Here is a 26,723-nt window from a genome sequence, read left to right as displayed (position 1 = left end):
CTGTGCAGAAAATTTGTGATCTCTATCTGTCTCTGAAACTTCTGTCTTAACATATGCCAAGTGAGTTTGTCAGAAAGCATGGCCAGATATATATCCCGTTCCTCTCTTGGATATTCCTAATGCACATTCACATATCAAATGCTTTGAGAACTTTCACAACGAAAAAGAAACAAAACAAAGCACTTTGCTTCGTGTAAGATAGCACCGCCCATGACATCCTGTCCTACCCTTGCAAAACAGCTGCTAAACTTCCACAGAAACAGTCCAGTGAGACACACACTTCAGGGTGAGCAGCTGCCTAAGCTGTCTTTACAAACTGCAGAAGCCTTAAAAGATGCAAGATCAGAAAATTTAAAATTTTCAGGACCCTAAGCTCTAAGCGTCAGGCTTCCTGAAATTTCTACTAATGCATTAAATGCCTTGGCTTGGGACCCTGTGAATGAGAGATCACTGAGCACCAGGCCACACTTCTCGGGCTGCTTCAGAAGACAGGGTTCTTCCTAAGTCTGACGTCCACCGAACACAAGGCCAAACCAGAACCAGACAGAGGGTGGCTGACTGTGGTCTGCTCTGGGGCAGCCTCCTACCAACAAACATAGGCCAAGAAATAATAGTAGATGCTTGCTACTCTGCTTCCGCCAAAACTTCACCCCCCCAAAAGCAAACAGCGAATTTTTATTACCTACAGGTCAATAAATCAGAAATGCCTAGTGTGCCAGGAGCACAAAATACCACAAGGAATAGATGCCTCCTATAGGATGCCCTCCCCATTATAGAGAACAATTTCTAGAAACCTACAGAAATCCAAAGGTTGGTAGTAGGACATAGATAGGAACCTCTCCAGAAAGCCATCTACCTATGTCTCAAGTTGTCTCCTTAAAAAAAAAAAAAAAAAGCCTAAGTTTTCTCTTAGATTTCTTTTAATGAACTAAAGAGATAATTTGTATCGGATGAGAATCCCCCTTTAATATGGGGAGGATGCTTGGATGAACCAAAGATGGAACTGATCCATTTCATTCAGATCCAAATCCTAAACCAAATATATGAAAGTTTTATGTAGTATTAAACATCACAAAAGAAAAGGAAAACATTTTTTAAAAGTCAGAATAAAACAAAAAACTAAGGAAGTGTAAGATGCTCATGACATCACGTTCAAAATTGCAACTCTGAAAAAAAAATTTTTTTTTACATCTTTCTAGTTTACAATCTGGGATTTAGGGTGCAGCAAAAAGAGAAGTTTAATGATAAATGTGGAAAATCTTCTGTTATCATAATTCTGGTTAATGATTTTTTTCTTTTACACATTTATAAATTATAAAAAGTTACCTTTGGAAGAGGAAAGCTTACCAAGGCATTTGGTTTTCACAAAGAAGTGAGCTGGGTGCCCAGAGGTCCCTTGGCCCCTAAATTATAGAACTGGAACTAAATCCTGACGTCCCAATTCATGGTTCGGCTTCTGTCCCCACCACGCCATGGATTTACTCCCTCTGTGTAACTGCTGCCACAGACTCATTCTTGCTGTGAAATGGACATTTTTCATTTTGCATTGCCTCTTTATATGAAAACATGGAATGGCCATCATTTAACAGTCCAGGCATGTTAAAAAAAAAAAAAAACAACACAGACTTTGGGCTGCTAAGAAAAATTTGGCACATTTGCCTTTGGCTTTCTGTATTTACTACCAACAGGTTAAAACAGCAGCAAAGATGGGCCAGGCGTGGTGTCTCACACCTGTAATCCTAGCACTCTGGAGGCTGAAGAGAGTGGATTGCCTGAGCTCCGGAGTTTGAGACCAGCCTGAGCAAAAGAGAGACCAAAAGGGGTTGGCGCCTGTGGTTGGAAGAAGTAGGATGCCGGCCCCATATGCCGGATGTGGTAGGTTCAAACCTGGCCCCAGCCAAAAACCGCAAAAAATAAAAAAATAAAAATAACAATAAAAAAGAGAGAGACCAAAATACTAAAAATAGAAAAACTAGATGGGCGTTGTGGTGAGTTCCTGTAGTCCCAGCTACTTGGAAGGCCGAGGCAAGAGGAGGGCTTCAGCCCAAGAGTTTGAGGTTGCTGTGAGCTGTGATACCACGGTGCTCTACCAAGGGTGACCGAGTGGGACTCTTTCTCAAAAAAAAGAAAAAAAAAAACAAAAAAAAAAAAACAGCAAATTTGAACCATTTCTGAAAATGAAATGGATACCATGTACACAATTTTGAGGCTGTTTCCATTGGCCCTTGTACCAGAGACCGGCCACGGAGGTGCGTGTGTTGTTAAATCGTGCTTGTTACCACCGTTGTTAACAATGCATTGCTATGCATCATTTTTAGTTAAGGCTAGCCTTTATAAGCTAAACAGATATGTCAAGTAGGGCTTTCCATATTTATTCATCAAACTTCATAGGTACATCTGCTCCAGAAAATATCATAAGCCTCTAAATACCACGATTGCTAGGAAACAAAGCATTACCATAAGGAGTCTACCTTTCTTTAAAAAGAAAGCATTAATCCCTCAAATGCTATATTTATGTAGAGAACTTCTAAAAAACATGCTATGTGATATTAAAAACTAGTCACTACACAGTTTCTGACAAAAGCAGGCGGCCCCAACAAGCGTGCTGGCCTCAGCTCCTTCCTTTAATGCCTTTAAAATGACTATAAATCATTTTAAAACAACAAAGAGAAAGCCTATAGCCACAGGGACAATAAGAATGAGCGAAAAACAGTAGTACAAGAAGCTAGAAAGCTCATTGACAGTTGATCGCTGACTTACCTGACTCCAGAAAGCAGAATTCTACAGCAGCAGTGGTGAAAACTTGAGATGAGCACAGGTGAGCGGCCACCTCTGCCCACCACGCAGGCATTGTTGGTACCAGGACCTTTGCAGTTGGGGATCATGATAGAGCTCTGATTGGGGGGACAGGCTGAAAGATGCCATGGAAGCGGCTAGACACCTGGACTCCCTCCTCTGCTCTGAGTGAATGCTAACCGTTCCTGGCAGCCTGGCAGAAGTCTGGAAGTTTACCATCTGGAGAGGGGAAAGCACACAGCCTGGGACAGACTTCAGGCAGCCAGCCCTAGAGACAGCGGTTGACTGCGCTGCAATGGTCGACCAGCAGTGGTCGACTGCTGCAGGAAAACAGGCAAATGTTCACACAGGAGCTGTAGAGAACTTTTCTTTTCCCTGTCTTTTAATGTCCAGAATGCTGTCATCCAGGCTTCTGCCTTCATGGAAGGGCAGTAGAAATGACTTCCCAGGGGCTGGTCTGATTGTCAGAGAAGACTGAAAACAACTAAAGGTACTGAAACAGGTGCTCTTTGCCCCTCGCCCAAATCACCCTTTAGTAAAGCCTGTAGCTGATGAGTTCCAGACATCTCAGGGAAGCTTCCAATCAGCTCAGTAGGGCCTCACTCGGAAGGCTGAGCAGGCGGCCAAGGCTACCTAATGAACACTTAAGGAAAGCCTCCAAACAGAAGTAAAAACAAAGAGAAAAAGGGGAAACAAACAAACAAAAATACAGACATACAAAATTTCAAGAAATCTCATTTGGGGGAAACAAACAAAAAATACAGAAATACAAAATTTCAAGAAATATCATTAACATCAGTTCAGGGTGTCCAACTATTTTTTTCTGCCACACATTGGAAGAAGAAGGGCTGTCCTGGGCCACATATTAAATACACAAACACTAGCAAAAGGTGATGAGCCAAAAAAGGTTCATGCATAATTTTTGCAATATCTGACACTAGAGAGAAGCAAAACAGGTTTCAGATAATCTGAATCTGTATGGGGGAGGTGCTGATACAGTGAAATAAAAGTACACTTATGAAAGGAAAACATCATGCTATTTTAAAAAATGAGCATTCACGGATCAAAAATTAGATATAGTAAATTAAATATATAGTATAGTAAAATGAAGTCCCAACATAAACTTTGAGAGATAAAATTGAGATTTTTTTACACACAGAGCAAAAACAGATGAGGAAAACCATAGAGACAATAGAATGACAAAATCGGTGAGCTAATAAAGGAGGGCCACTATCCATGCCGGAATAAAAATCATCAAATCATTCAAAATATTTTCAAGAACTGAAGAACACGAATTCCATGACTAAACAGGCCCACTCAATTCCCAGTGTCACAGACTAACACAGAGTCACCCCAAGAAATGTCTGTGTGTAACTTTAGAATATCGATTCTAAAAATTTCCAGAAAAAGGATAAAAAGAGAGCATGGCATCAGCTGCTGGACCCAGATGACAGGAAAAAGAAGCCTTCAACATGCTGAAGCAAGGCGATTTCCAATCTAGAGTTTTATTACCAGTAAGCATGAGAGGAAAACTAGAGCTCCCCACAGTCACAGGTCTCAACCCCTCTCATGGACTACCCACCGATTCCACCAAAATAAAGGAGTAAATGAAGAAAGAAAGGAGAAGCAGAGTTCAAGAAAGAGGCAATTCAATGCACAGAAAAGGCAAAGAAAATCCCCAGTAGGAAGAAGCAGGTGAGAACGTTCCAAGGGTCATTTCTTCAGGGTGAAACGGACAGACAGTGTAAGACGTCTGAATAGAGGAGAAGGATGTTTATGTAATGTGGGAGAATTTAGAGATGATTGAGTGGTGAGCATATAGAAATCTAAGCAAATAAAAAATAAGGCAATTATTACTCACAGAAAAAAATAAAAAAGAAGCACAGGAAAGGAAAATAATTATAACATATTATGTTGTTTAAATGCAGTTTACATGGTCATAGTGCAATGTCAATATGCACTACAGACTACTGGGGTTTATATGACCTGGGAGGGTGGGGAGCAGTTGTGAAAGGGTGTGTTTATGTAAGAGAGGGAAAACAAAAATCCTAACTTCCATAGTAGGAAGTGGATAGATAGCTCTAAAACTCCGAATCTACACGTAGCAATATAAGCAATTTTATTTAGAAATACAAAAAGCAAGTCCTGAAGATATGGTTTAAAGAATTTAAAGTGATTTATTTTGGAGAGCATGAATGGGATGGGAGATGCTGTGGGTTCACTATTTTTCTTTCCACAGCAACTCTCAGATTTTTTTCTTCTTTCAACTATTTGAGCGCATAACTTTGACTTTAGAAAACTAGTTTTTAAGAAACCTGATGACTATAAAAACAAAAATCTGAACTTTCAACAGTCCCCAAAACTTCTAAATCATTCCGCTCTTTCTACTGCTAATTTTAACTTGAATTGTCTTAGCCAAGGTCATATGTTAAGGGTACTCACCACCCCATTATGACACAGCCCTTCCTGTTTATGCCATAAATCTAATTCTATTTGTTTGTTCAATGGCAAAGTTAACATTATTAATGCTATATCTGATTAAAAGCTTCTGAAACCTGAGAATATGTGGCTCACTCTAGACCAGAGCTCTTCAGACAGTACAACCAATAGATTGTCTCTTTTATGAATTGCTGAAAGTTCGATAAAATCTAATATGTATACCCACAGCTCCTTACCGGGTAATCATGTGAACACTTATAAATAGGCACAAGAATCCACAAACTACTTTAAGATATTCACTAAAGTTCCGTATCTCTCACCAACAGCTTTTCACTGGATTTCTGTCCCAACAATAAATAATGCTTATAACCAATCAGGCACAGAAATGAAATGGTATTGCCATTAAACCAACATTCCCAATATTAAGTCTCCTGCACAATTTCTAGGTCGCCAAATTTCGACACACATTATAAAGGCAGTCCTCCATTGAAAACCGATCCAATTCGAAAAGAAAAGATACCCAATCATGAAAGCTCTATACAAAAAAACTTCAGAAAAACTTTGTCACAGTCATTTAAAAGAAGCCTGTCAAACAAACCAAAATTTTCAGAGTGAGACACGTGTCCCAAAAATGTTTTCTTTCTTTTACTTTTGAAGACACCAGACGGCAAATTACGTTCTCAGGAAAAGAAACAAACTTACCTTTCACAAGCTCGGACAGTCCATGCGGCAATTATCCATAATGAGATACTAAAAACCAAGAGTACAGTTCCTGGGCATATAGTCATTAAAGTCTTCATAACAAAACGCGTATTGAAGTTTATCTTATTAAGCGCTCCAATGCTTCTAGAAGAGGCATCAGTGAAAAGTTTGCTATGTAAAAGCATGACTCTGGCAATCAGATAGAGTCTTAAGAACATTGGTATAGATAAAATAATATCCACATCAGCGGTGGTTGTGGACGGGGCATAGGAGAAGGCAAGCCGGGCTGTCCACGTGAATGTATAATTCCCGGGTATGGGATGAATAGCACACACCAGAATTTCCAAGCAGATGAAGAAAATACGCTCATAAGTCATGGCTATTCTCCAGTCATCTGCTCCATTGTCCACCATGAACAACTGAAAAAATAAAGTAGAAAATCAGCTTCAGTATGGCATGAACAGTCCACAAGTGTTAGTGCAGATTTTAAAAATACATAACAGACTACTTTTAGACTTTTAAATGCTAGCCAGGTACGCTATTATTAGAAAAGGGTATTAATACAAAATGAGAACTTCACTTGGTAAAAATTAAAATTAAAAAATTGCTACTCAGGAGCTAAAATTACTTTGGAGTCTGCGTTCCTGGACAATCATATAAGTAATGTCATTTGGAAACAGGGCCTGGGACCTGTGAATATGAAACCCCCCTCGGTGAAGTCAAATGGACTTGCCTTATAACAGGTTGTTCTTCTCTTTGAGTCTGGATTTAAATCCCTACACAATTCTAACTATATTCTCAGTGAAATCTATTTAGGGTACCTCTGCAATCAGCTATACCCTATAATGCAACAACACATGAGCGTTCTTACAGGAAATCTTATTCTTGGCTTCAAAGAAAATCACAAGAAACCACGGACAAATGTGGCAGAAATATTTCTTCCAGCTTCCCCACGACTACGCTATTTTCTGTCTCTTTTTTTTTTTTTTCTATTCTCCCATAGCCTACCCTTGGTTTATTAATTTGTTTTCGATCTTTCTTTCTTTTGCAAAGATTCCTTTTTCTTATTTATGTCATTCCTTACACCGCAATCAAAGAAAACAAACTTTTTTAAAAAGGGAAAGCCAAAACATAAACAAATAAATAAAGAGTAAAAGGGATAGGGAAAAATGTTTTTCTCTCTTCCCTGGATTTTCATAAACATTAGGCCCATCAGCCTTTGGCAGTCCAAAGACATCCAGGGACATCTGGAAAGCGTGGTGTCTTTTCTGCCTGCTACAGGATTTGTGGGGGCTCCTGGAACTTAAGGCTAGGAAGCTAGGGTGCAAACCATGCTGCCGTGCTGACAGTCCCATGCCCCAGAAAGACCTCTGTTTTGAAAAGGTAGGTAAGTTCCAAAGATGCTGTCATCACTGTCTTTGGAAATTACTATCAGGTCCTATTACAAGTAACATTAAGAAAAAAAAAAAAAGTACTGTTCTTTAAATCCACATTTGCCTTCCTACCAAAAATGGTATTACCCAGCTTGGTTGTCTATTTTCTTCACCAAACTTGGCTCTGAATGACTTAGCAGTTTTCAAAAATCAAATCCACCTCCAAAAGGACTAAGAAATCACCAAGACTCTGAATAGTCAAAAGCTGATTCTAAGCTCAATTCTGAGAGAGGCGTTCCCCATACCATTCTGGGCAATAGCAGTTAAAGTGCAGGATCAGAACCCTCCCAGGAAAGCAGTAAGGAAATGTCGATCTGGGTCTATCATTCTGATACACTGCTAGGGTAGCCTCCTGCCTCCCAAAACTGGCCCCTCCTCTGTCTCTCCTGATGTGTTTGCTTCTCTCTAAGCTCACCTCCTGTCTTTGTTCAGGCCCCCCTTTCAGTGCCTGCTTCCCTAACTAGGCTGGTCATATTAGAACCTTAATTCCACTTCCATTCTCAGCAGGCTCACCTTTTAACTTCCCAAGTGACTTCCAATCTGGAATCTGGCGTCCAAGTTGCTGCAGGTGGCCTGGGTCACCCCCACCCCCATGCCTTCCAGCTTAGCTGGGCCCTCACTATCATCCTGGGACTGTTCCCTCAGCCCCCATAACATCCTTCTTTCTCCTCAGGGGTCAACTCTGTTGCCCTTTCTCTTAGCACATGCTTCCCCTCCCCCCCACCCCGTTCAGAAGAAATACCCTCATTTTAAACAACCTTACCTACATCCACACCCTTTCCTCCTAGTTCCTTTCCTTTTTTTTTGTGCTTCATGAGTCTAAAGCAGTGGTTCTCAACCTTCCTAATATCGGGATGTATTTTCATTGTTACAAAGGGGTCGCGACCCACAAAGTTGAGAACCGCTGGTCTAAAGCAATGTTACACCTATGTCCAGCTCTCTTGCATTAACAGCCTGGTTCCTATACCTCTTCCCTCTCAGCAGAGTATAGAAAGTTAAATCTCTACCATTTGCTAAAAGCAAAACTTTAAAAGCAAAGAGAACCAAGGCCAGCTCTATGTCTGCCTCGGTTGTGTTTGTTTTCCCTCTTCTCCTTTAGCTGCAAAAATTCCTCAGGTGGATCTTGTCCCTATCAACCAACCAACACTACTTTTGTAAGGGTTACTGGTGATACTTTAATTGTGAAATCCAATTCTCCCATCTTCAATTTTTATCTTACTAGCCCTGGCATTCCTTCCTTCCTAAGTAAGATCTTTTTCCTTGGCATCTATGATGTTGCTTTTCGCATCCCTTGCCACTTGTCTTTTTCTCTCCATTTGAAGTGCTCCTGCTCCACCGGTGCCCATCTCTCTTCCCTCACTCTATACCTTCCTGGGTGAGCTCATCCTTCAATCTGCAGTACCACATTCTTCCTACTCCATTCTCTAATGAGCTCTTTCAAATGTAAATTATATAATCCATTACTGTCAAGATTAAAATCTTTCCAAGGACCCTCAAAAGCCTGATGGGTAATCTAATCTTTACCCATAACTTAAAAGGCATTCTACAATCTGATTTTGCCCATCCCTCCAACCTCAAGGTCTAATTAGTCTCTTTACATTTCTCTAAGGTTGCAAATTCCATGCTACACTACCCTAATCATGATTCTGAGTCTTTGTACATTCCGTCCCATGGCCTGGAAAATCTTCATCTCTCAAATTTGTATTGCTTCAACAGCAAATTCCACATCACCTCCCTTAGGATACTGCCCATGCCCCACCCAAACCTGAAAACTCTCTCCTTTATTCCACCAAGATTCCGGTATATGTCTCTAATTGATCTTGCCACGGAGGACAGTGAAGGATTTCCTTCTTAGACTGTCACCCCTACTTGTTTGTGAGGCTCCTTCAGGATAGGAGCCATGTCTGCCCAGCAGAGGATAATAAATCTTGATAAATGAAATGCCTTGTTATTTCTCATTTAATAAAGACTATCCTAATTCCTGGATAGACCTTTAGATTCTTGATCAGTGGTTTAAATTAGGGATGTTAAAAGAGCTCAAAGGGACAAAACTTGTTTTCCACTTCTCTCCTCCCTGTGTAGGTTATCTGGCCACTTCAGATGTTCCATTACACTTGTCAATTAAATTTGCTCATGGAAGGTAATACTAAACCTAAACATAAATGGAATCTATGACATTTTTCAAATTTAAAGAAAACAGATCCTACTAAATAATAAGTCATTGCAGCAGCATAATTTTCCACTTTCATAGGAAATCTAGATTACTTTTTTTATTAGATCATAACTGTGTACATTACTGCATTTATGTGCTGACTCTATATATAATCTAGAATGTTCACATCAAACTGGTCAACAAACACAATAATTGAATAAGTAAGGTGAATGATATGTTGAGCAGATTGCTTTCTTCTTTGTTATCTTCCCCTGAAAAATCTTCTGTTGCATAGTGGCTGATTACTGTGAAGGGGTCTTTATACTTGAAATGATTTTATTTTTGTTTCATTTTATACCACATAGTTCAATGCTAAAGTTGAGGCAGAAATATTTTCCCCTCCTCTCTACGTAACTCCCACCCACAATGTTGCTTATTCATTTATTTAATAAATATCCAGTGCACTGAATACCCCCTATGTGCCAGGCATTGTGCTACATAAAAGCCACACTGAGGCAAGCAGGCTGAATTCCTCATGGGCCTTCCAACTCAGGGTAAAGTGGCCAGTCAGGGGAATGTCTACATGACTATTTCTGCATGGGGATTCCACAGTGGCTAAGACCTTTACATTCTTGATCAGTGGTTTAAATTAGGGATGTTAACATAGCTCAAAGGGACAAAACTTGTTTTCCACTTCTCTCCTCCCTGTGTAGGTTATCTGGCCAGTTCAGATGTTCCATTACACCTATGTCCCTATTTACCCAACTGCTGCCCTTTGCCCAACCTTCCTGGGGACCTTGAGCTCCCCTTTCTTTTGTCTTTAACTTCTAAAAGACCCCTGAGAAGCAGGACCAGGGCTGCACTGTCTTGAGCTGCCAGCAGGCACAAAGGATTGTTTATGCCTCCCCAGGCTCTCAGGCTTCTATGCACCAAATTGTGAAAGTCTTGTGTTTTTTCCAGCACCATCCCCTCATCCCAAGCTGGGATCTAAGAGAATCATGATGCCATATACAGCATTTTCAACAGACAGTTTTTCTATTGCAACAAACTTTCACTAGGAAAGAAAGACAATGTCAAGAAAGCAACTTAAAGCAATTTAATAAAATAGTTATTTTCTGGACATTCCTATGAAGGGAATAATAAAAGATAAAAGAGATAACACATCAGAGATGACAGCAGATGTAGTCATCGGTGAAGACCCCTGGAGAAGTACAACATAATGCCAGACCTGGATTAAGAGAAAAGCCAGTCATGTCAACCACCAGGGGAAGAGCATTCTAGGCTCAAGAAACAGCACATGTAAAGGACTTGGCTTTATAAACACTTAGCAAGCTTAAAGAAATAAAGGAACACCAGAGTGGCTAAAATACGATAATCAAGAAGCAGAATAAAAAGACATGAGTTTGAAGAGACAAACTGGCCCCAAAGGAGCAAGCTTTTGTTGGACATGGTACTGAGACTAGATTTCATTCCAAGTGCAGTGGGATCCCAATGAAGGAGATTAGTCAGAAGAGTGACATGATCTGATTTACAGCTTCAAGGGTTCATCTGTACTGTTTTGGGGAAACTGGGGAGGAGAGAGAGAGGCAAGTGTAGAAGGAAAGATACAAGTTAAGAATCTCTAAGCATTTAATTGGTTGTAGTTTTCCCATGACCTGAACTGTCATGAAAATGGAGATGGTGGGTGCACCAGATTCAGTTTCTATAACTGACAAACACAGTGGATGGGGGTGACGTTTCCTGAGTACATGGCTCAGTGGGGCAGGGTAAGTGAGAAAGAAAAGGTTCCCTCTGGCCACTGACATCTGAGTATAGATGCCAACTAGCCAGATAGACGTGCAAGTTTGGAGAAGTCTGAACTACTGAAATTTGAGACGCATCACTATTTAGGTTGTTTTATGAGAACAACGGAAAAATCAGAGAAATTGAAGAAAACAAGATAGTACGCAAGGCCACATCCTCAGGGGCCTCAAACAAATCAGGTGGTTAGAAGGTCAAGACATAAGAAGATGTAGAAAGAGCAGGCTGTGAAGCAGGAAGGAAAAAACATGTTGTCCTAGGAGTTGAGAGTGAGGGCTGTCAATTATAAAGCGTAAAACAGTATTTACTGGGTTTGGCAATATGGTAATGAGCTCAATATTCTGTAGAAAATGAAAACATTCTCAACATCACAGTCATTCAACAACTCACTCAACGTCAAGTTTTACAATCCACTACAGAAATATTCTCACTACATTCCACATAATTACCATGATACATATGGTCTGTTTTAAGCTGACTTGTAGGGGAGTTACAGTCATCAGAAGGAATAATATTAAAACATCTCTAAATTCATTTTTTCTTCTGATGTTATTAAGAGAATAAAGATTTTAAGGCAAAAATACAACAGTGTCATCTATTTTAATTCTATAGCTGTGGTTAATCGTCTTGGCCAGAAGTCTACAGTAACTTGCAGGCATAACACAGCCTAAGGCCTCAGAATATATACCATCACAAGTTTGAAATTTCCAGTGTAACTATTTCATGTTTGCTCAGAAAATGAAGACACTGTAAACCTCATGCTCATCATTTAAGATTAGTTGACAGTGAGCAGCGCGTCCTCATCAGAAAGGGTCTGGGGTTTGGTGGGCAGAGCCTGCTGCAATGTCAGGTTACCTGCTGGCTCTGGGAGGCGCTTAAGCTGCGAAGCCCCAAACCACCTTCTGTGAATGCTGCTTCTCCTCCAAGAGGCTGTAAGCACTCGCAGTCTGGGACGGTGTCTTACCATTCTGAGTTCCCTTCCCACAAAATAACCTACAGCACTGCTCAGCGCAAAACTAGGGCTTAAAAGAAATACCTGCTGAATAAAATAATTTTAGTCATGTATCTGTTAAGAAAGTGAGTAGAAGAACCAGAAAAATTCTGAAAACGAAGAATAACAAGAGAGAAGCAGAAGCCATAGAGAGTCAAAGAAATTAATAATTAAAAACGATGTGAAGCTGTCACAGAATATAACTGAGAGCCCAATGGAACAGAACAAGAAGTTCAAAATAGACCCAATACACTGTGAAATTCATAATATTACAAAGGCAGGCTCTCAATCAGTGGGAAACATACAGTTCACTGAAAAATGATTTCAGGACAACTAATTCGTCATCTGGAGAAAAGTAAAGATAAATCCATGCTTCCTACACAATAAATCAAGAAAAATCCAAAGTGTCGAAAAGATCTAGATTTGAAAATAAAACTACTAACATAATTAAAAGAAATCATGGGAGAATTATAATGCCACTTCAGAGGAAGGAGGGCCTATGTTAACACTAAAATAAACCCCAGAGCCTTAAAAGAAAATACAAACATAACATACATTTGACTGCATTAAATTTCAGTTTTCTACACCTGGCCAAACCCACAAGAAGAGAGTAAAAAGAAAAACACCAAACCAGGGCGTGGGGAAATGTTCACAACTCCTTCCCCAAGGACTAATTTCCCCAATACGTAAAAGTCCACACGCATTAAGAAGGAGACAAGCAGAGCAATAAAACGATGAACAAAGACTTCAAGCACCAGGGTGGCGCCTGTGGCTCAGTCTTTAAGGCGCCGGCCCGGCCCCATATGCTGAAGGTGGTGGGTTCAAACCCAGCCCCGGCCAACTGCAACCAAAAAATAGCCGGGCGTTGTGGCGGGCGCCTGTAGTCCCAGCTACTCGGGAGGCTGAGGCAGGAGAATCGCTTAAGCCCAGGAGTTGGAGGTTGCTGTGAGCTGTGTGAGGCCACGGCACTCTACCGAGGGCCATAAAGTGAGACTCTGTCTCTACAAAAAAGAAAAAAAAAAAGAATACAAGCACCAGGTCATGGAAAAGAAAATGAAAATAGCTCCTGAACCTATGAAAAAAGATGCCCAGCCTCAGTCGGAGAGAAAAATGAGACACTATTTTTGACCTGTCAGATTAAAAAGGACCTGAAAGTTGTACAAGTGCTGTGCTCCTGAATGAGTGAGAAAAATAGCACTTGCAATAGTGGAGGAGAAATATAAATCGGTTATGATTCCTAAGGAGGGAAATTTATCAGGCTATAAACACACATCCTTTTTGACTAAGCAATTCCATTTCTTTACAATGAAATTTGTCACATCGATATATTTGCATGTGTGAGAAACAGTGAATGTAAATAATTATTTGTTGCAGCCACTGCTTGTATATTAGCAAAACACTGCAAATAATCTGAATCACCTAATAGAGGGAAATGGGTTAAACAAATACCAGATGTCTACAAAATGGAATAGTATGACACTGAAAAACGATGAGGAAAAGTTGTTATGTGCTACTAAAAAGAAAGCCTATTAAGTACTGAGTTTTTTTTTTTTGTAAGAAAAATGTAAAATACATGCTGCTGTGCATGCAGTTTTGTGAAAGAGGGGATGTGCACTTACATTTGTACGTACATACAAGGTCTCTGAAAGAATACTCCAGAAATTAACTACAAACTTAAGGAAGGTGAACTGAGAGGCTAGAAACCAAAAATGGAAGGAAGCCTTTTAATTGTATAACCTTGAACATTTTTTATTATGGCACCATGTGGATAAATAAGTTGAAGTTAATTAGTAATACAAAACAGGGAATATTAATGTTAAAAAGGATCAATGCGAATCAAACAGGGAATATTAATGTTAAAAAGGATCAATATGTACCTCCTAACAAATACTTTTTGTGAGCAAAACCAGAAAGTAATAATTGACGTTCTAAACGACAGTGTCAGAACCAAGCACATGAATCCAGTTCATATCCAAAATACTCTGCTTAGTAAGACAAGACCTTGAGGCACTACATTATGTAACTGTTTTCAACAGCATGAAGAAAAATAAACAGGATTCCTCGATTAAACTTTAAACCAAATATTCAATAAGACCAAGCTCTTTTTTGTTTGTTTGAAGTCACTTACTGAATGCTCCTAGGTGTAAGCTTCTAGGGATACAAAAACGAAAAAGCCTCTCAGTGTTTGATCAAGAAGAACAGTATGAAGGAAAGATTTATACTGAAATTTCTATTGCAGCGTGTGCCTTTGGAAAGTGCAGTAACAGAGGAGGGAGGAAAGGCTGAGGTTGTCCAGAGGGGGCCGGAGGAAGCTGCGTCATAGGACACGCAGCGCTGTCCCACTGAGGTCTTCATAGAACCCTGGGACCCTGAACTTCCAAGTTCACTTTTAGGACATTTTTGGGATAATAGCCCCAAACAAAAGTACACAGAAATTTTTTTATTCAAAAAAAGAGCCCTCTTCCTTATAAACCAGCATATGAAACAGAGTAACAAAAAGCACTATAGAGGCAAGCCAAATAGTTTTTCATTATTAAGGGATTGCCAGGACTCAATCAATAAGAAAGGCCACAATGGCCAGTCACAAACTAGGTCAAAAGACAAACAGAGAAAGAAGGCTTTTCAATGGTCTCATTGAGATGTCCTCCAAGACTCTTAGTCCAGAACCACAGGAGGAAAAAAACCCGAAGTGTTGTGTTCAGGACTCAGCAGTCCTCACAGCAACTGAGGGGAAGCCAGCTAAGCTCCCCATCCGCCCTGCAGCCCTTTCTCTCCTTCGGTGTCCTGTGCCCATTCTAGCAACACTGTGCATTTGCACTGCCCTGAAATTTCTCTGCATCCAAGGAGGAAGAATATGAAAACTCATGCAGTAAAGCATTAATCTCTTCACTGCCATCCCCTCCCTGGGAGAAAAGTATGGAGAAAATAACCTTTATTGGAAAGCAAAAACCCACCGCTCAGATCCGAGATATGCTATTAAGTTGTTATATGACTTTGGGAAGTCATTCAAATTTCCTTAACCTAATTTCCATCATCTCTAAAATGGAAATAATGTTATTTGCTATCTTGGAAAGCAGATGTAATGATGAAATGGACACACGTCACATGTTACAGGCAGCATTAAGTGGCTAACCCAAACCCATTCCCGTTCAAGAAGATTGAAATTAAGTGTAGCTACATGATATAGTCCTGAACTGAAGTCATAAGCAAAAGGTCGCTGAAGAGCTTTGCTTTTTTTGTGGATTAGAAAGACAGACATGGATGATGTGGCCTTTTTTTTTCTTCCCTTCCTCCACCTTTGAACAGAGGTGGTACCCAAATCTGCACCAGCCATCTTGTGACCATGGAATCACAGGAATCCAGCCCTGATATCGTATGCCACTGAGCCAGCAGTCATTTACCTAAGCCACTATCTCTTGGATCTTCTATTATGTGAGCAGCTGAATATATGACTACATTTAATTTGTATAGATCAAAGTTCTATGTAACCATCTATAAAAGCAAAAAAAAAAAAAAACCTTCTTAACTTTAACAATTTATGGAGAGAACAGCCAACAATTTATAAGGAATGTACCTCAAATATTGAAATTTAAAGCACAATAATCATTGAGCGGTGAAGTTATTTCTGGGTGAGTGGCTTTTGTTCATGCCTTTTTAAATATCAACCAACTGTTCTGAATATCTGGTTGTGTGACTCATAGGAAACACACACACATTTTGGAGCCAGAAAAGCTTGGATTTAATTTTTGGCTTGACCCCTTACTAGCTGAATGGTTTGGAGCCATACATACAATCTCTCTCTAAACTTTTTCTCATCTAAAAAAAAATAAATAAAAATAATATCAACATCATATGACTCTTACAAAGCAACACCCACTAGGCTGATCCTAGAAAAGTTTCCCCAAGAGTAAGTAATAGCATTCTTTGGACCCCTGGCAAGTACAGAAATTAAAAGACAACTTGTGATAGGAAAATGGAAAAATTAGATATAGAAGAGGAGGAAGGGAAGTTGCTGAGAAAAGAGATCAAGCAAAGTCAATCTTGGCAGGAGCTCTAGAAACTTCCACCGTACCTATTTGTGAAAGAAGAATTCCTGTTATTTTCTAAAACAATGAGTTCCTATAATTCTCCTCTTCTGGTTCAGAGAAGAGCTTTTTCCCCAGATCAAAAGTCCTAGAATCATCCACTGGGCTCCAGTGATGGGTAAGGTTATAATAAATCCATCCTCTTTTGCTCTTAAGACCTAATTAGAATCTCAACCTCTTGCTCACGGTTTTCACAGCTGAACCCACGCTTTCTGTGGTCCTGGTAAGGCAGTTCATACGTGTGGATATAGTATCTGGTAATTGCTCTCTGGAATTTATGTACGTTGTCTCTAAAAATTACTTTTGAAATTTTTCAGTAAGATAGAATAATCATTTTTCCTCTTTTGGTTCTATCAACAGAAATGGTATCACAGAAAGTACCAGGGTGCCTGGCTTAGGAGTCTGTACTCTCCAGAATCTAGAGGCCAGTGATCTAAGTTTGACTCCAATATGACCAATTGATAAGCTCTGTGACCTTAGAAAAATCACTTCTATTTTCTGAGCATCCGTTTCATCACTTTTTAAAAGAAATCTACTCACAGGACTGAAAGAAGACTGAATGAAACATTCCTCAACATTGTTACTTTCCTGATACTTCAGTCCTGTGTCCCTAGCTGGTCTCTAATAAATGTAATCTTAACTAACCAAAGGTGGACTAAAGAGGGATGGACACAGAGACCAACATGACTAAGGGAAAGGATGAAGATCAAGGTTAGAAAAAACCAGAAACTCACAGTTCCTCCATGGTCAGTTTCTTATTTATTAGCATGCTTGTTTTAATTATAAGTTTTGGTAAGCATCCTCAACTTATTCCTAGAAGTGAAGAATAAATCATAAATAAAATAAGTCTGGTAATCCCTAAAGCTCTGAGATGCTTAAGTATGAGCCAATGTATTTGATTCCAAAAATTAAATCTGAAATGATAAAAACTCTACAATTTCATTTGTGACACTCTAGTAATAGTGCTACAAAGCTCAAATGTATTACCGTGACCTCAGCTATTTTTAAGTGCTTAGAAAGCAAACTCAGAGCCGGTTCACATTTATGATCTCATTTGCCCTTAGGAGAGTCCAGCGAAAGCACAGGCAGCTGGAAGAATGTGGTCCTGGTCACAGTGTGAGTTAGTGAAAAACCTGAAGCCAAAGTTCAGGGCTCCCTGCATTCACATCATTTGATGGGGGCATCAGGCTGTACGAAAAAGTTGGACGCAAATCAAATACTTATAAAGCAAATAAACACTTATCCGGTAATTTGCATTATGATTTCCACACTGTGACATCTTTACTCCCTGATGATTGCAGATGACCTCCTGCTTCTCTGGCAGGAGCAAATATTTCAATTAACTTGCACGATACATTCGATGTCCTGTGGCAACAGAAATAGACTATGTCCTAGTTTAGGCTTCCTCCAAGTTAGTCTTCATTCTGAAAACTCCTTTTTAAATTCAGTAGTATAGAACCTCATGTTCCATACGGTATTTGAGATGAAACTTGAAAGCTGTTTTAAAGAGTGTTTAACTCATCATTTGTTAATGGAGCTAGGTCCTGTTCTAGCCCATCATGTGCATTAATTCACATAAAACACACATATGGTGCCTCCTAGTATTACCCCCATCTTGAAGATGAGGACCGTGATGCCCAAAGGTGAAGGAACGGGCCAGGGTTGTATGGTACTGAAATGCAGTTCTGAAGCCAAACAATCTGGCTTTAGAGCCTGTGTCCACAGTAAGTACACTGCTGCTGCTACATACATGGCCAGCAAAAAACACTGTTAGGAAGAACAGAGAGGTGAATGCCAGGGCCACCATCAAATGAGTCCATGTATTATTGACCAGCTGCAATATCCAGAGCCCTCACTTATAGCAAAGGAAAGAACAAAAATATATGATAGAGAAGTTGACTGAAGGAAGAGATCTGTTGCATTTAGTGACTTACAGCAGCAAGTACTAACGCATACAAACACACACAGCAGACACGAGTTATCAAAAGAGACCCAACAGTCTTAGCCAATGTGAGAAATCAATAAGCCGACGTGCTTCCTACTTCAGCCACCAAAGGACATTACTGCATCACAACGCAATGCAAAGTCTCATGTTCCAAATGACAAGGCTGACCTCCGTAAGGACTCTTTGAGAATCAACTGATCCCCTTTTTGAATAAGAGGATGTGCAGAATCCTTAATCCTATGTCTAAATTTTAGAAGTATCTCTATCTGGAGTGTTCTAATAAAAATTGAGGTGGATTAAGTTACTGTTCACCTCAAAGCACTAAAACAAAATGATGATCAACCTAGAGGACTGCACATAGGTAAACTACCTTTGTGGCAGGGTTGGGGGTAGAGGTGAATGACATTTTCAGACTGCTCTTGGCAATGAGGAACATATGCCAGAAACATGGGATGCAAGAGCCCAGAGACTGAGAACAGAAGTGACTGCTACAGAGGGTGCCGTCGCAAGAAGAAAGCAGAAGGCTTAGCATGGTGGCTCTTGCCTATAATCCCAGCACTCTGGGAGGTCAAGGTAGGGGCATCACTGAGGTCAGGAGTTTGAGGTTACAGTGAGCTATGATGATGCCACTGCACCCTAGCCCCAGCAACAGAGGGAGACCCTGTCTCAAAAAAAAAAAAAAAAAAAAAGGAGGAGGAGGAGGGAGAGGGGAGGGGTGGGAAGGGAGGAGAAAAGACTAGAAGGAAGAGAAAAGAAAGGAAGAAGAGAAAAGAAACAGAAAGCAGAAAGAAGGCACTAGAAGCTGGATAAACAAAGAAACAAGTCATCATGCTAGCATGTCTAAATAAAAATCAACTGTAAATAATTACACTTATCAGCATACTCACACAATCATAATGACTAATTTGGAGGAGGTTGAAAAGACACAAATATAAACAAAACACTAAACATCAATAGGACAGAGGAAAGGAGGAAAAAGAGGAGAATGAGGCCCCCAAGGGCAGTCACGTTATACAAGAGGAGGACAGAAATTCTAATCAACTTCAAACACTGTTAAATATACACATTTGCTAATGATCTGAGTTACCACTAAAAGAGGGGATGCGAATTACATAACCTCTAAACTGCGAGAGAAAGAATTTTTAAAAATCTTCACATCACCCAAAATAAGAAAAGAAAGGAGAAAGATAGAAGCAGTGAAAACATTACAAACTCAAAATAATGACAGAAATAGGTACGAAAATAACCACTGCCACAAAAAAAGTGTAAGCGAACCAAGCTATACATCCAAAATATAATACTGAGCGGGGGAAAACAAAGCAAGTTGTAAAGTACCAGGTACAGCACAGCATCCACGTGAAACTGTGGCACTTATAAGTACAATGAGACTTGGTGAGCACAGAGACGCGTGGCCTGGGAGGATGCACAGATTTCTGAATGGCAGCTGCCTCTGCAGACAGGAGAAGTCCAGGGAGACTTGGAAGAAGGTGGGGGCTATTTCAACGGCAACGGTCATGTTCTCTTCTCTCATGATAAACACAATCTGGATGGTGGGGGGAGAGAAAGAAAAAAACCTCTGCTGCTAATGGGCAAAAGGCTAGGAGCCTCTGAGAATGAGCACCTCTGAAATGTCAGGGGGGTCTAGACTCAGAGTCTCGCTCATGGCTACACTCGTGGGGCCTTTTTCTCTTCCCTTTCTCATGCACAACGTTAAAGCTGGACAAATGAAGAAACAGGGAAAGAAGAAAAGTCTCCAGAATGATTCTTCAAGCTCCACTGCTCTTGGCAACGGGGAACACATGCCAGAAACATGTGATGCAAGAGCCCAAAGTCTAAGAACAAACCACAAAGAAGAATGTTTTTAGCTGTTTTTTTAATTTTTTTTCTAAGCTAAGCTCTCAAAGTTAGTTAGAAGAGAACATTACGAAACACGTTAAACCCGGTCTGATGCCAGTCAAGGTTAGCAAAAAATGCACCAAATTGTAGTTTAGAGTTTAATTCCAAAAATGTTCTTTTAAAAATATTGTACTTTACTATTTAATGGCTGCCATATGTCGTTATATTTATAGTTACTTCCCTGATTTTAAAACAAAATAGATGCTACGTGGTACGTCTGTCACCACTATCCATGCCTGTGATTAAGTCCAAATCATGGGGGAGACGAGATCTCAACACCCACATGGAAAGTCCAGGTGGTCAGGGCTCGTACTGGTGATTTTTCATATTGATTATTAATGTGTAGTCTTTGCAGTCAAAAGAAGACAAATATTCTATCTCAGTGCTATACCTTGATTAAAGAAGAAATAACTAAGTGGCCACAATGAAGTTTGGTTTTCTCTAGAATACTAAGAGGCTCCATTTTTTTTCTGCCTTCACTGCTACGGGGAGTGTGATCTAGGAAGTAGTCCGGGATTGCTAACCATTCTAACATGAAAGGGCTGCATCCTGGAGACAGGGTGTCTCAAGTAAGAAAGGCAGAGGGTAAAAACATACCTCCTTCTCAAGAAGTGTTCTCTATGGAAAAGAAGAATGGCCAGCCTGTTGATAAATCAGTGGCACTACACAGAGACTGCACCCTACCCACTGGTGAAAGAATTCCGAGAGGCAGATGTACCTGCTGACGGTTTAGCTAACCAACCCTTGAACTTCCAACAGTATCACTTGTCCTGTCTTCTGTACCATGGGAGCTTATATTATCAACACAGAGAATAAAAATAAGAAATACATCCATCTTTCAGATGGCAGCAGCTTCCAATTTCCATATTTCTTTTGAACACATTAAGTTCAAAACTAAGGCTACTGCCAAAAAAGTGGGATTTGAGGGTATACGATTTTTAAACTGGCAAGCAATATACAAAAATCCGAGGGAAAAGTAAAGAAAGAAAACCAGCTGACTATATATTTCTAGACACCAAAACTTAGAGAAGTGATAGAAAGACTAGATACATTCGTTATAAATAAGTTTTAATCAAATTTAATTGAACACTCATTTTGAGTCTCTATCACATATCAGCCCCTAGTGGAGACAGACAGATCAAATGAAATGGTCCATGACATCTAGAAACTCACAACGCAAGGAAGGAAAAGCCTGTGTAAATCAACATTCAAAATTCTGTTTGAAAATATCGACTCCTCTCAAGCAGTGTGATTTGGGGCAAGTCACGTAACTTCTCTAAGAAAGTAATAATACCTCCTTCATTAAGTTGTACAATTAGAAGATCATCCACTTTGGCTCTTCGCAAGAAAGAGGCTGAACTAATATGCAGTATTACCCATCTGCCTCATCATTGCTTATTATATTAGTGTTAGTATCACTACAGGACACTATCGCAGACGATGGACAACGGGCAGCCTGCGGGGTCAGGAAAAGCTCACCAGAAGAGGGCCACCGAAGGCAAGTCCATTGGCCCATGGCTGAAGACATTCTGGGGAAAAGCTACAGGTGCCTCCAGAACAAAGGTGAAAGAATGGCACAGCTTTGTCTTGGTCCTCCAAACAGGTTAAGGTGGTTCAGATAATGTGCGCACACACATGATGCTGTCAACAGCACATGGGAGGGCAAGGAGCCTGATACGCACGAGAAGGAACTGGGCTTTTCTAGAAGCAAAGATGATCTCCACGGCTGATGTCAGTTATATCGACCCTGCTGAATCAGTATTTGTAAATTCTAAATATGCCGGGGGGGGGGGGGAGTTAGGTTGCAGAGAATGGGGACTAACTTCTGGGGTGTGATGAAGGAAGAAATGGAAGGAGATGGCAAGAGGGCGGGAGAGAAAGATGCAAAAGAAAAAAGCGGATGGTGGACGAAAGGAAGCAAATGCAGGCAAGAAGGAGGAAAGACGGTGCCCTGAAAAATGTGTTACGTCTTCAGACGCGCCAGTTTTCACAAATGCAAAACAGAACAACACATCTGTGTATACTCAACGTAAGACAGAGCACTTCAACGCACCAAATTCATTCCACATTTGTTAAAATAAACTTCGTAAGACAGGGACAGATCTGTATACATACAGAAAAGAATCATCGTTGTTTTTCAATAATTGTTTTTGAAATTAAAGAACGTCTTTACTTAAAGATGCATACTTTAATTACAAAAAGAAGAGGATATAGATTATATACTTCAATAGCAGAAAAGGGACAGATGTGCCGATTTTTGCACACCAGCTTCCATGCCCTTCCTTCTCCCGTGGTCATGGCAGAAGGATCCATCACTCAGGCCCCTTCCATGGCCTGAAGAGTCACTCTCAACCTTGTGCTCCAGACAGTTATGATCACGGGATGGCTGCTGGCATTTGAGAAGACGCCTACCAGCCATATGCAACTAGAGTAATACACCTCGTATTATTACAGAGATTATCAGGGACCTCTCCCTGGACTACCACACCACCACTCTAGTTAGATACATGGATCCAATAGAGAAGAATGTCAAAGAAAACGTTTTCAGACTTGAATTAGAAGTTTAGATGGGAATCCCGGGAGGCAGCAGTTATGGCGCAGACTCAGTGTGTGACCCCCAGAGTGTATGACAGCATCAGTCCTGGTCCCCAACTTCTACTTCACTGCCATAGATAACCTAGTACCACTGTGGCTTTTTCTGAATAGCGAAAAAGACATATGGAAAAGACTAAATAAAACATATTTCATGGAGCAACTAATTATGGATAAAGATTAATCTATCACGGTCCCCTTAAATCAACTGTGGTGAGCCGAAGGTAACATAACATTCAGAAGGAATGAAATCCTTCATCTGTATGAAAGTAAATCAAATTTTTGAATATCATAGGTTTTTAAAAGGTGGTTACTTTATTTTATGTTTATAACTGACATGAAAAATGGTACAACTTTTCTCATATATTCCGGATAAAAATCACATTTAACAGTCAATGTCTTGCTGCAAAAAAGAAAAAAGGACCTTTGAAGTCACAGATCTGAACCTGATTCTCAGCTTTGTTGCTCACTAGCTGAATTAGAATTACAATTTAGATGAAACGACACAATGTTTATAACATACCTAGCACAGAGCTTGCTCCCAGCAGATACCAAATAGAGGAGGTTGGAAAATTCAGTTCACTACCTCGTCCTAGAAAAAATACTACTTACCTCACTGCTGAACATCACTATGGTCACCTTCAAAGCACTCCCCTTGAGAAGCTGTGCAGCAATGCCCGTGGCTAGTCTACCTTCCAAAGCAATATTAGAACTCTTTTTCTGGAATAGCCATTACAGCTGTTGTTGTATGAGGTCTGACAATTAAGTCCACAAACTCATTATAGAAAAAGTGCCACACACCTCTTTGCTGAAAACCACCATGGTATTCAGACACCAATGCCAGTGCCTAGACCACCTTTCAAAGCATTTTTTCTAAGACAAGTTCAGGAACAATTGTCAGACTTCATATGATGAAAGATCTGATAGCCTTTCCAAAAAGAGAGCTCCCAAAGTACTCTGAAGGGTGGATGAAACATTGGTGCACAGCTTCCCAAGGGAAGGTGACCATAACGATATTCGGCAATGAGGCAGGTAGCACTTTTTGTAGCATGAGTTCGTGAACTTAACTGTCTGACCTCACGCAGATTAGTTATTTAACTTTTCCAAAGAATAGTTGTAAAACATGAAGCCAACAAATTCTGACTTCCCTTTATATTGCAAAGGTTTCCAGGTCGGTGGTCTCTTTCCTCATGCCACACCAACCCGAAAGCATGAAGTGGGGCTTGCTCCGTTTTCAGCAGCGCCCCTCAGCTTCCCCTTCCCTTCCTAGACTGCATGTATGCGGTAGGTCTTTAGCATATGCCGGGAGGGATATCACGTTCATCTCATTGCTACTTTTGCTGCCATATCTAATACTTGAGAGAATTACCAAATACTCCACGAATGAAAGAGTGAGAAGGAAGGATGGGGCCTGCGTCACAGACCCCCTCCCCCTCAGAGAGGAAGGCCACATCCAGAAAACAGGGCACTTGGCGAAGAAAAACGCATCCAAATCCTTCGGACGACAGGGCAAAAACCCAGCTAAGAAGTTCTTTCACTACAGGGCACACAGTAGTTCAGTTATTGTAACTGAACACCTGGGCAAATGTGAAAACACTTTTCTAAAATACTAGCTGTGTTTTTCTTCTTTTGAGTCTTTAGATTTATTATTGACCCATAGTCACTAAGATACCCACTTATTCTATTAATTAAGCTCATCTGCTCCATTCAAGAAGGCTCGCACATTGACAAAAAGTTCACTCAAACAATTTTATAAACTAGAGGCATGATATTAAACACAAGAGCCCAGAGAGACATTCTGAACACAGACAGGCCCAGTCACATGGGTTTAACAGAAGCACGCTGCTAATCCTTGGAGTGGCCACTTTCCAGGGTGGACGCGTGACCAGAGTTGTAAGAGCAAAGGCCATCGATCCGTTTGTTTCATGTAGAAAGTTTGTAATAGTAACAAGGTTAAATGAAAGGAAAACACAGGTCAGCGTCTTCTAAGTCACCAGCTGCTGTGCAGCCATTTTCTAAGGCTATTTCTGAACCATGTAAGACACAGGAAACATTACGGACAAGAGAGAACACTGCCCTCGCGGCTCTCTCATTAACAGGATGATACTCTGTCATTCTCCCTTAAGTGCAATTATCCCGATCCATGAACACTACCAGGTTATTCCAGGTTAGAAAGGAATCTGGATCATCAACAGATACCACGACTCCCTCCCCCACCTCCTTGCCCAGCACTGTCCTGGAACTGTCAGGGAAGGATGGACGACAGACGGGGATTGGCTCCTGTCCTCCCCCTCCCCTGTTTAGTTCCACAAGAACACTGGGGGCAGCCTACCAGGGTGCAGCTCATGTTACAGCTTGGGGGGGGGGAGATGCTTAACTACTCTTGAGAAGGTTACATGTATCCAGTGAAAACAAAGGAGGAGGGTTGGACACTCATATCCACAACCAGGAAGAAATAGCAACTGTTGCTCAGGACAGGAGGATACTACAGCCTCTGAAATGATCAGATCAGACTTCACAGAGGAGGTGGGGGTTGAGATCAGCCAAAAAACTTAGAGGGTATTTGGTAAAGACTAAGCTGTGGAAGAGGACCATCATGGCAGGAGACACTCTGATCCTCTTGTAGGGAATAGAGAGGGGTCCATAAGGGTCTCTGCCTCCTGTTACATCAGCAGAGATGTCGGAAGCTAGTCTACAGCTAATTTGGAGCTCCTTAATTCCCACCACCTTCCTAAATGAGAACAGTACCACTGCATCTGGATAGATCTGCTTTCACATTTCTTTCAGCCAAATCTTGTGCCTTAACTACAAACTCTGTCTCTTTTGACACAGCTATCAAGAATAGAAGCGGACAGACGTGAGGATTTCAGCCAATGCTCTCTGACTATGCTTCTACTCACTTTATTATCTATTTGAATAAAGTCAAACTGAAAGCTAAATTTGTTTAGCGATAAAGATTATAACAGAAAAATACAAGAGGAGAGAGTTTGTGTTAAGGAAAGGCACATTCATTAAACTATTATTAGTATAGTAGATGGCCACTCGACCTCCTCTAAGCTAGATAACCCACATCTTCAATTAGACTTTGGTAAATGGAGAAGATGGGACAGGCAGGGCTGTCCCCACCCCGCAGGGACTGTCAGACGGCTACAATGCACAAGAACCTGGATGGTCTGTCCACTGGACTGCCCAGCCCTGAGAATGCAGTGGACTCCAGCATGACACGTCCTCAGGGAGCCGACGGTGCAGGAGGGACAGTCAGATAAATGCTACTGTACTAAGGGCCCCAAAGGGCACATGTTGTGCCATCTCCACCCTGCCTACCCCCCAAACCTGTCATCCAATCCTCATAAAAACCCCAGGATGCCTCACCCCCAGCTACATAGGAGAAAAGAAGGACCACAGAGGTCATGATTAATGATGGCGAATACAACAAATACAATACTAAGGCAGGCTGGATTTTGTGCGATTACTGTGCACCCAGCACAGGGCTGAGCCCAGGACAATTCTCACGGCAGCCTCAGGAGATAGGCACTATCACCCCCATTTTACAGAAAAGAAAATTGTAAAAATTTACAGAAACTGAAGCGCAGAGCTGGTAACAACAGGTTGTTGAAAATCATTAATAGGAATTTAGGACAACCTGAGTCTGAATCACGTTCTCTTCCACTTTGGTGCTTCTTATTTCTGTGCAAAACTGCAGAAATCTGCATTATAAACGGTCACCCCAAAACAACAGAGAGCCCTGGAATCATTTTAGAATTGTTGTGGCAGCATTCCTTTCTGTCTGGGGCAGTCATTGTGGCCATTGCAGAGAGAATGGAGCACCAGGAAGCAGCTCGGGGAGGCGGAGCATGGTCAGCTAGATGTGGGGAGACATAAACACACGGTA

At 40.8% G+C, this 26,723-nt stretch overlaps 1 protein-coding gene across 2 annotated transcripts in view; it reads right to left on the bottom strand.

The window, feature by feature from the left end:
* The window catches only part of KCNN2 (potassium calcium-activated channel subfamily N member 2), a 148,086-nt gene that overhangs the window by 101,030 nt on the left and 20,333 nt on the right, over positions 1-26,723 (bottom strand). Inside the window, exons 1-2 of one of the 2 annotated variants that reach the window (XM_053566571.1) lie at positions 7,884-8,038; positions 5,938-6,356 (exon numbers count right to left, since the gene is read on the bottom strand). In XM_053566571.1, the coding sequence (XP_053422546.1) occupies positions 5,938-6,350 (413 nt within the window). In that variant the 5' untranslated portion in view covers positions 6,351-6,356; positions 7,884-8,038. Of the gene's footprint in view, positions 1-5,937; positions 6,357-7,883; positions 8,039-26,723 lie in introns of those variants that run through there. The other variant, XM_053566570.1, reaches the window with a different exon arrangement.

The sequence above is a fragment of the Nycticebus coucang genome, chromosome 17 (assembly GCF_027406575.1).
Source record: "Nycticebus coucang isolate mNycCou1 chromosome 17, mNycCou1.pri, whole genome shotgun sequence".
In the NCBI taxonomy this organism is placed as follows: Eukaryota; Metazoa; Chordata; class Mammalia; order Primates; family Lorisidae; genus Nycticebus; species Nycticebus coucang.
Note: the sequence above shows the minus strand (reverse complement) of the source record. Positions and strands in the feature narration are given on the sequence as shown.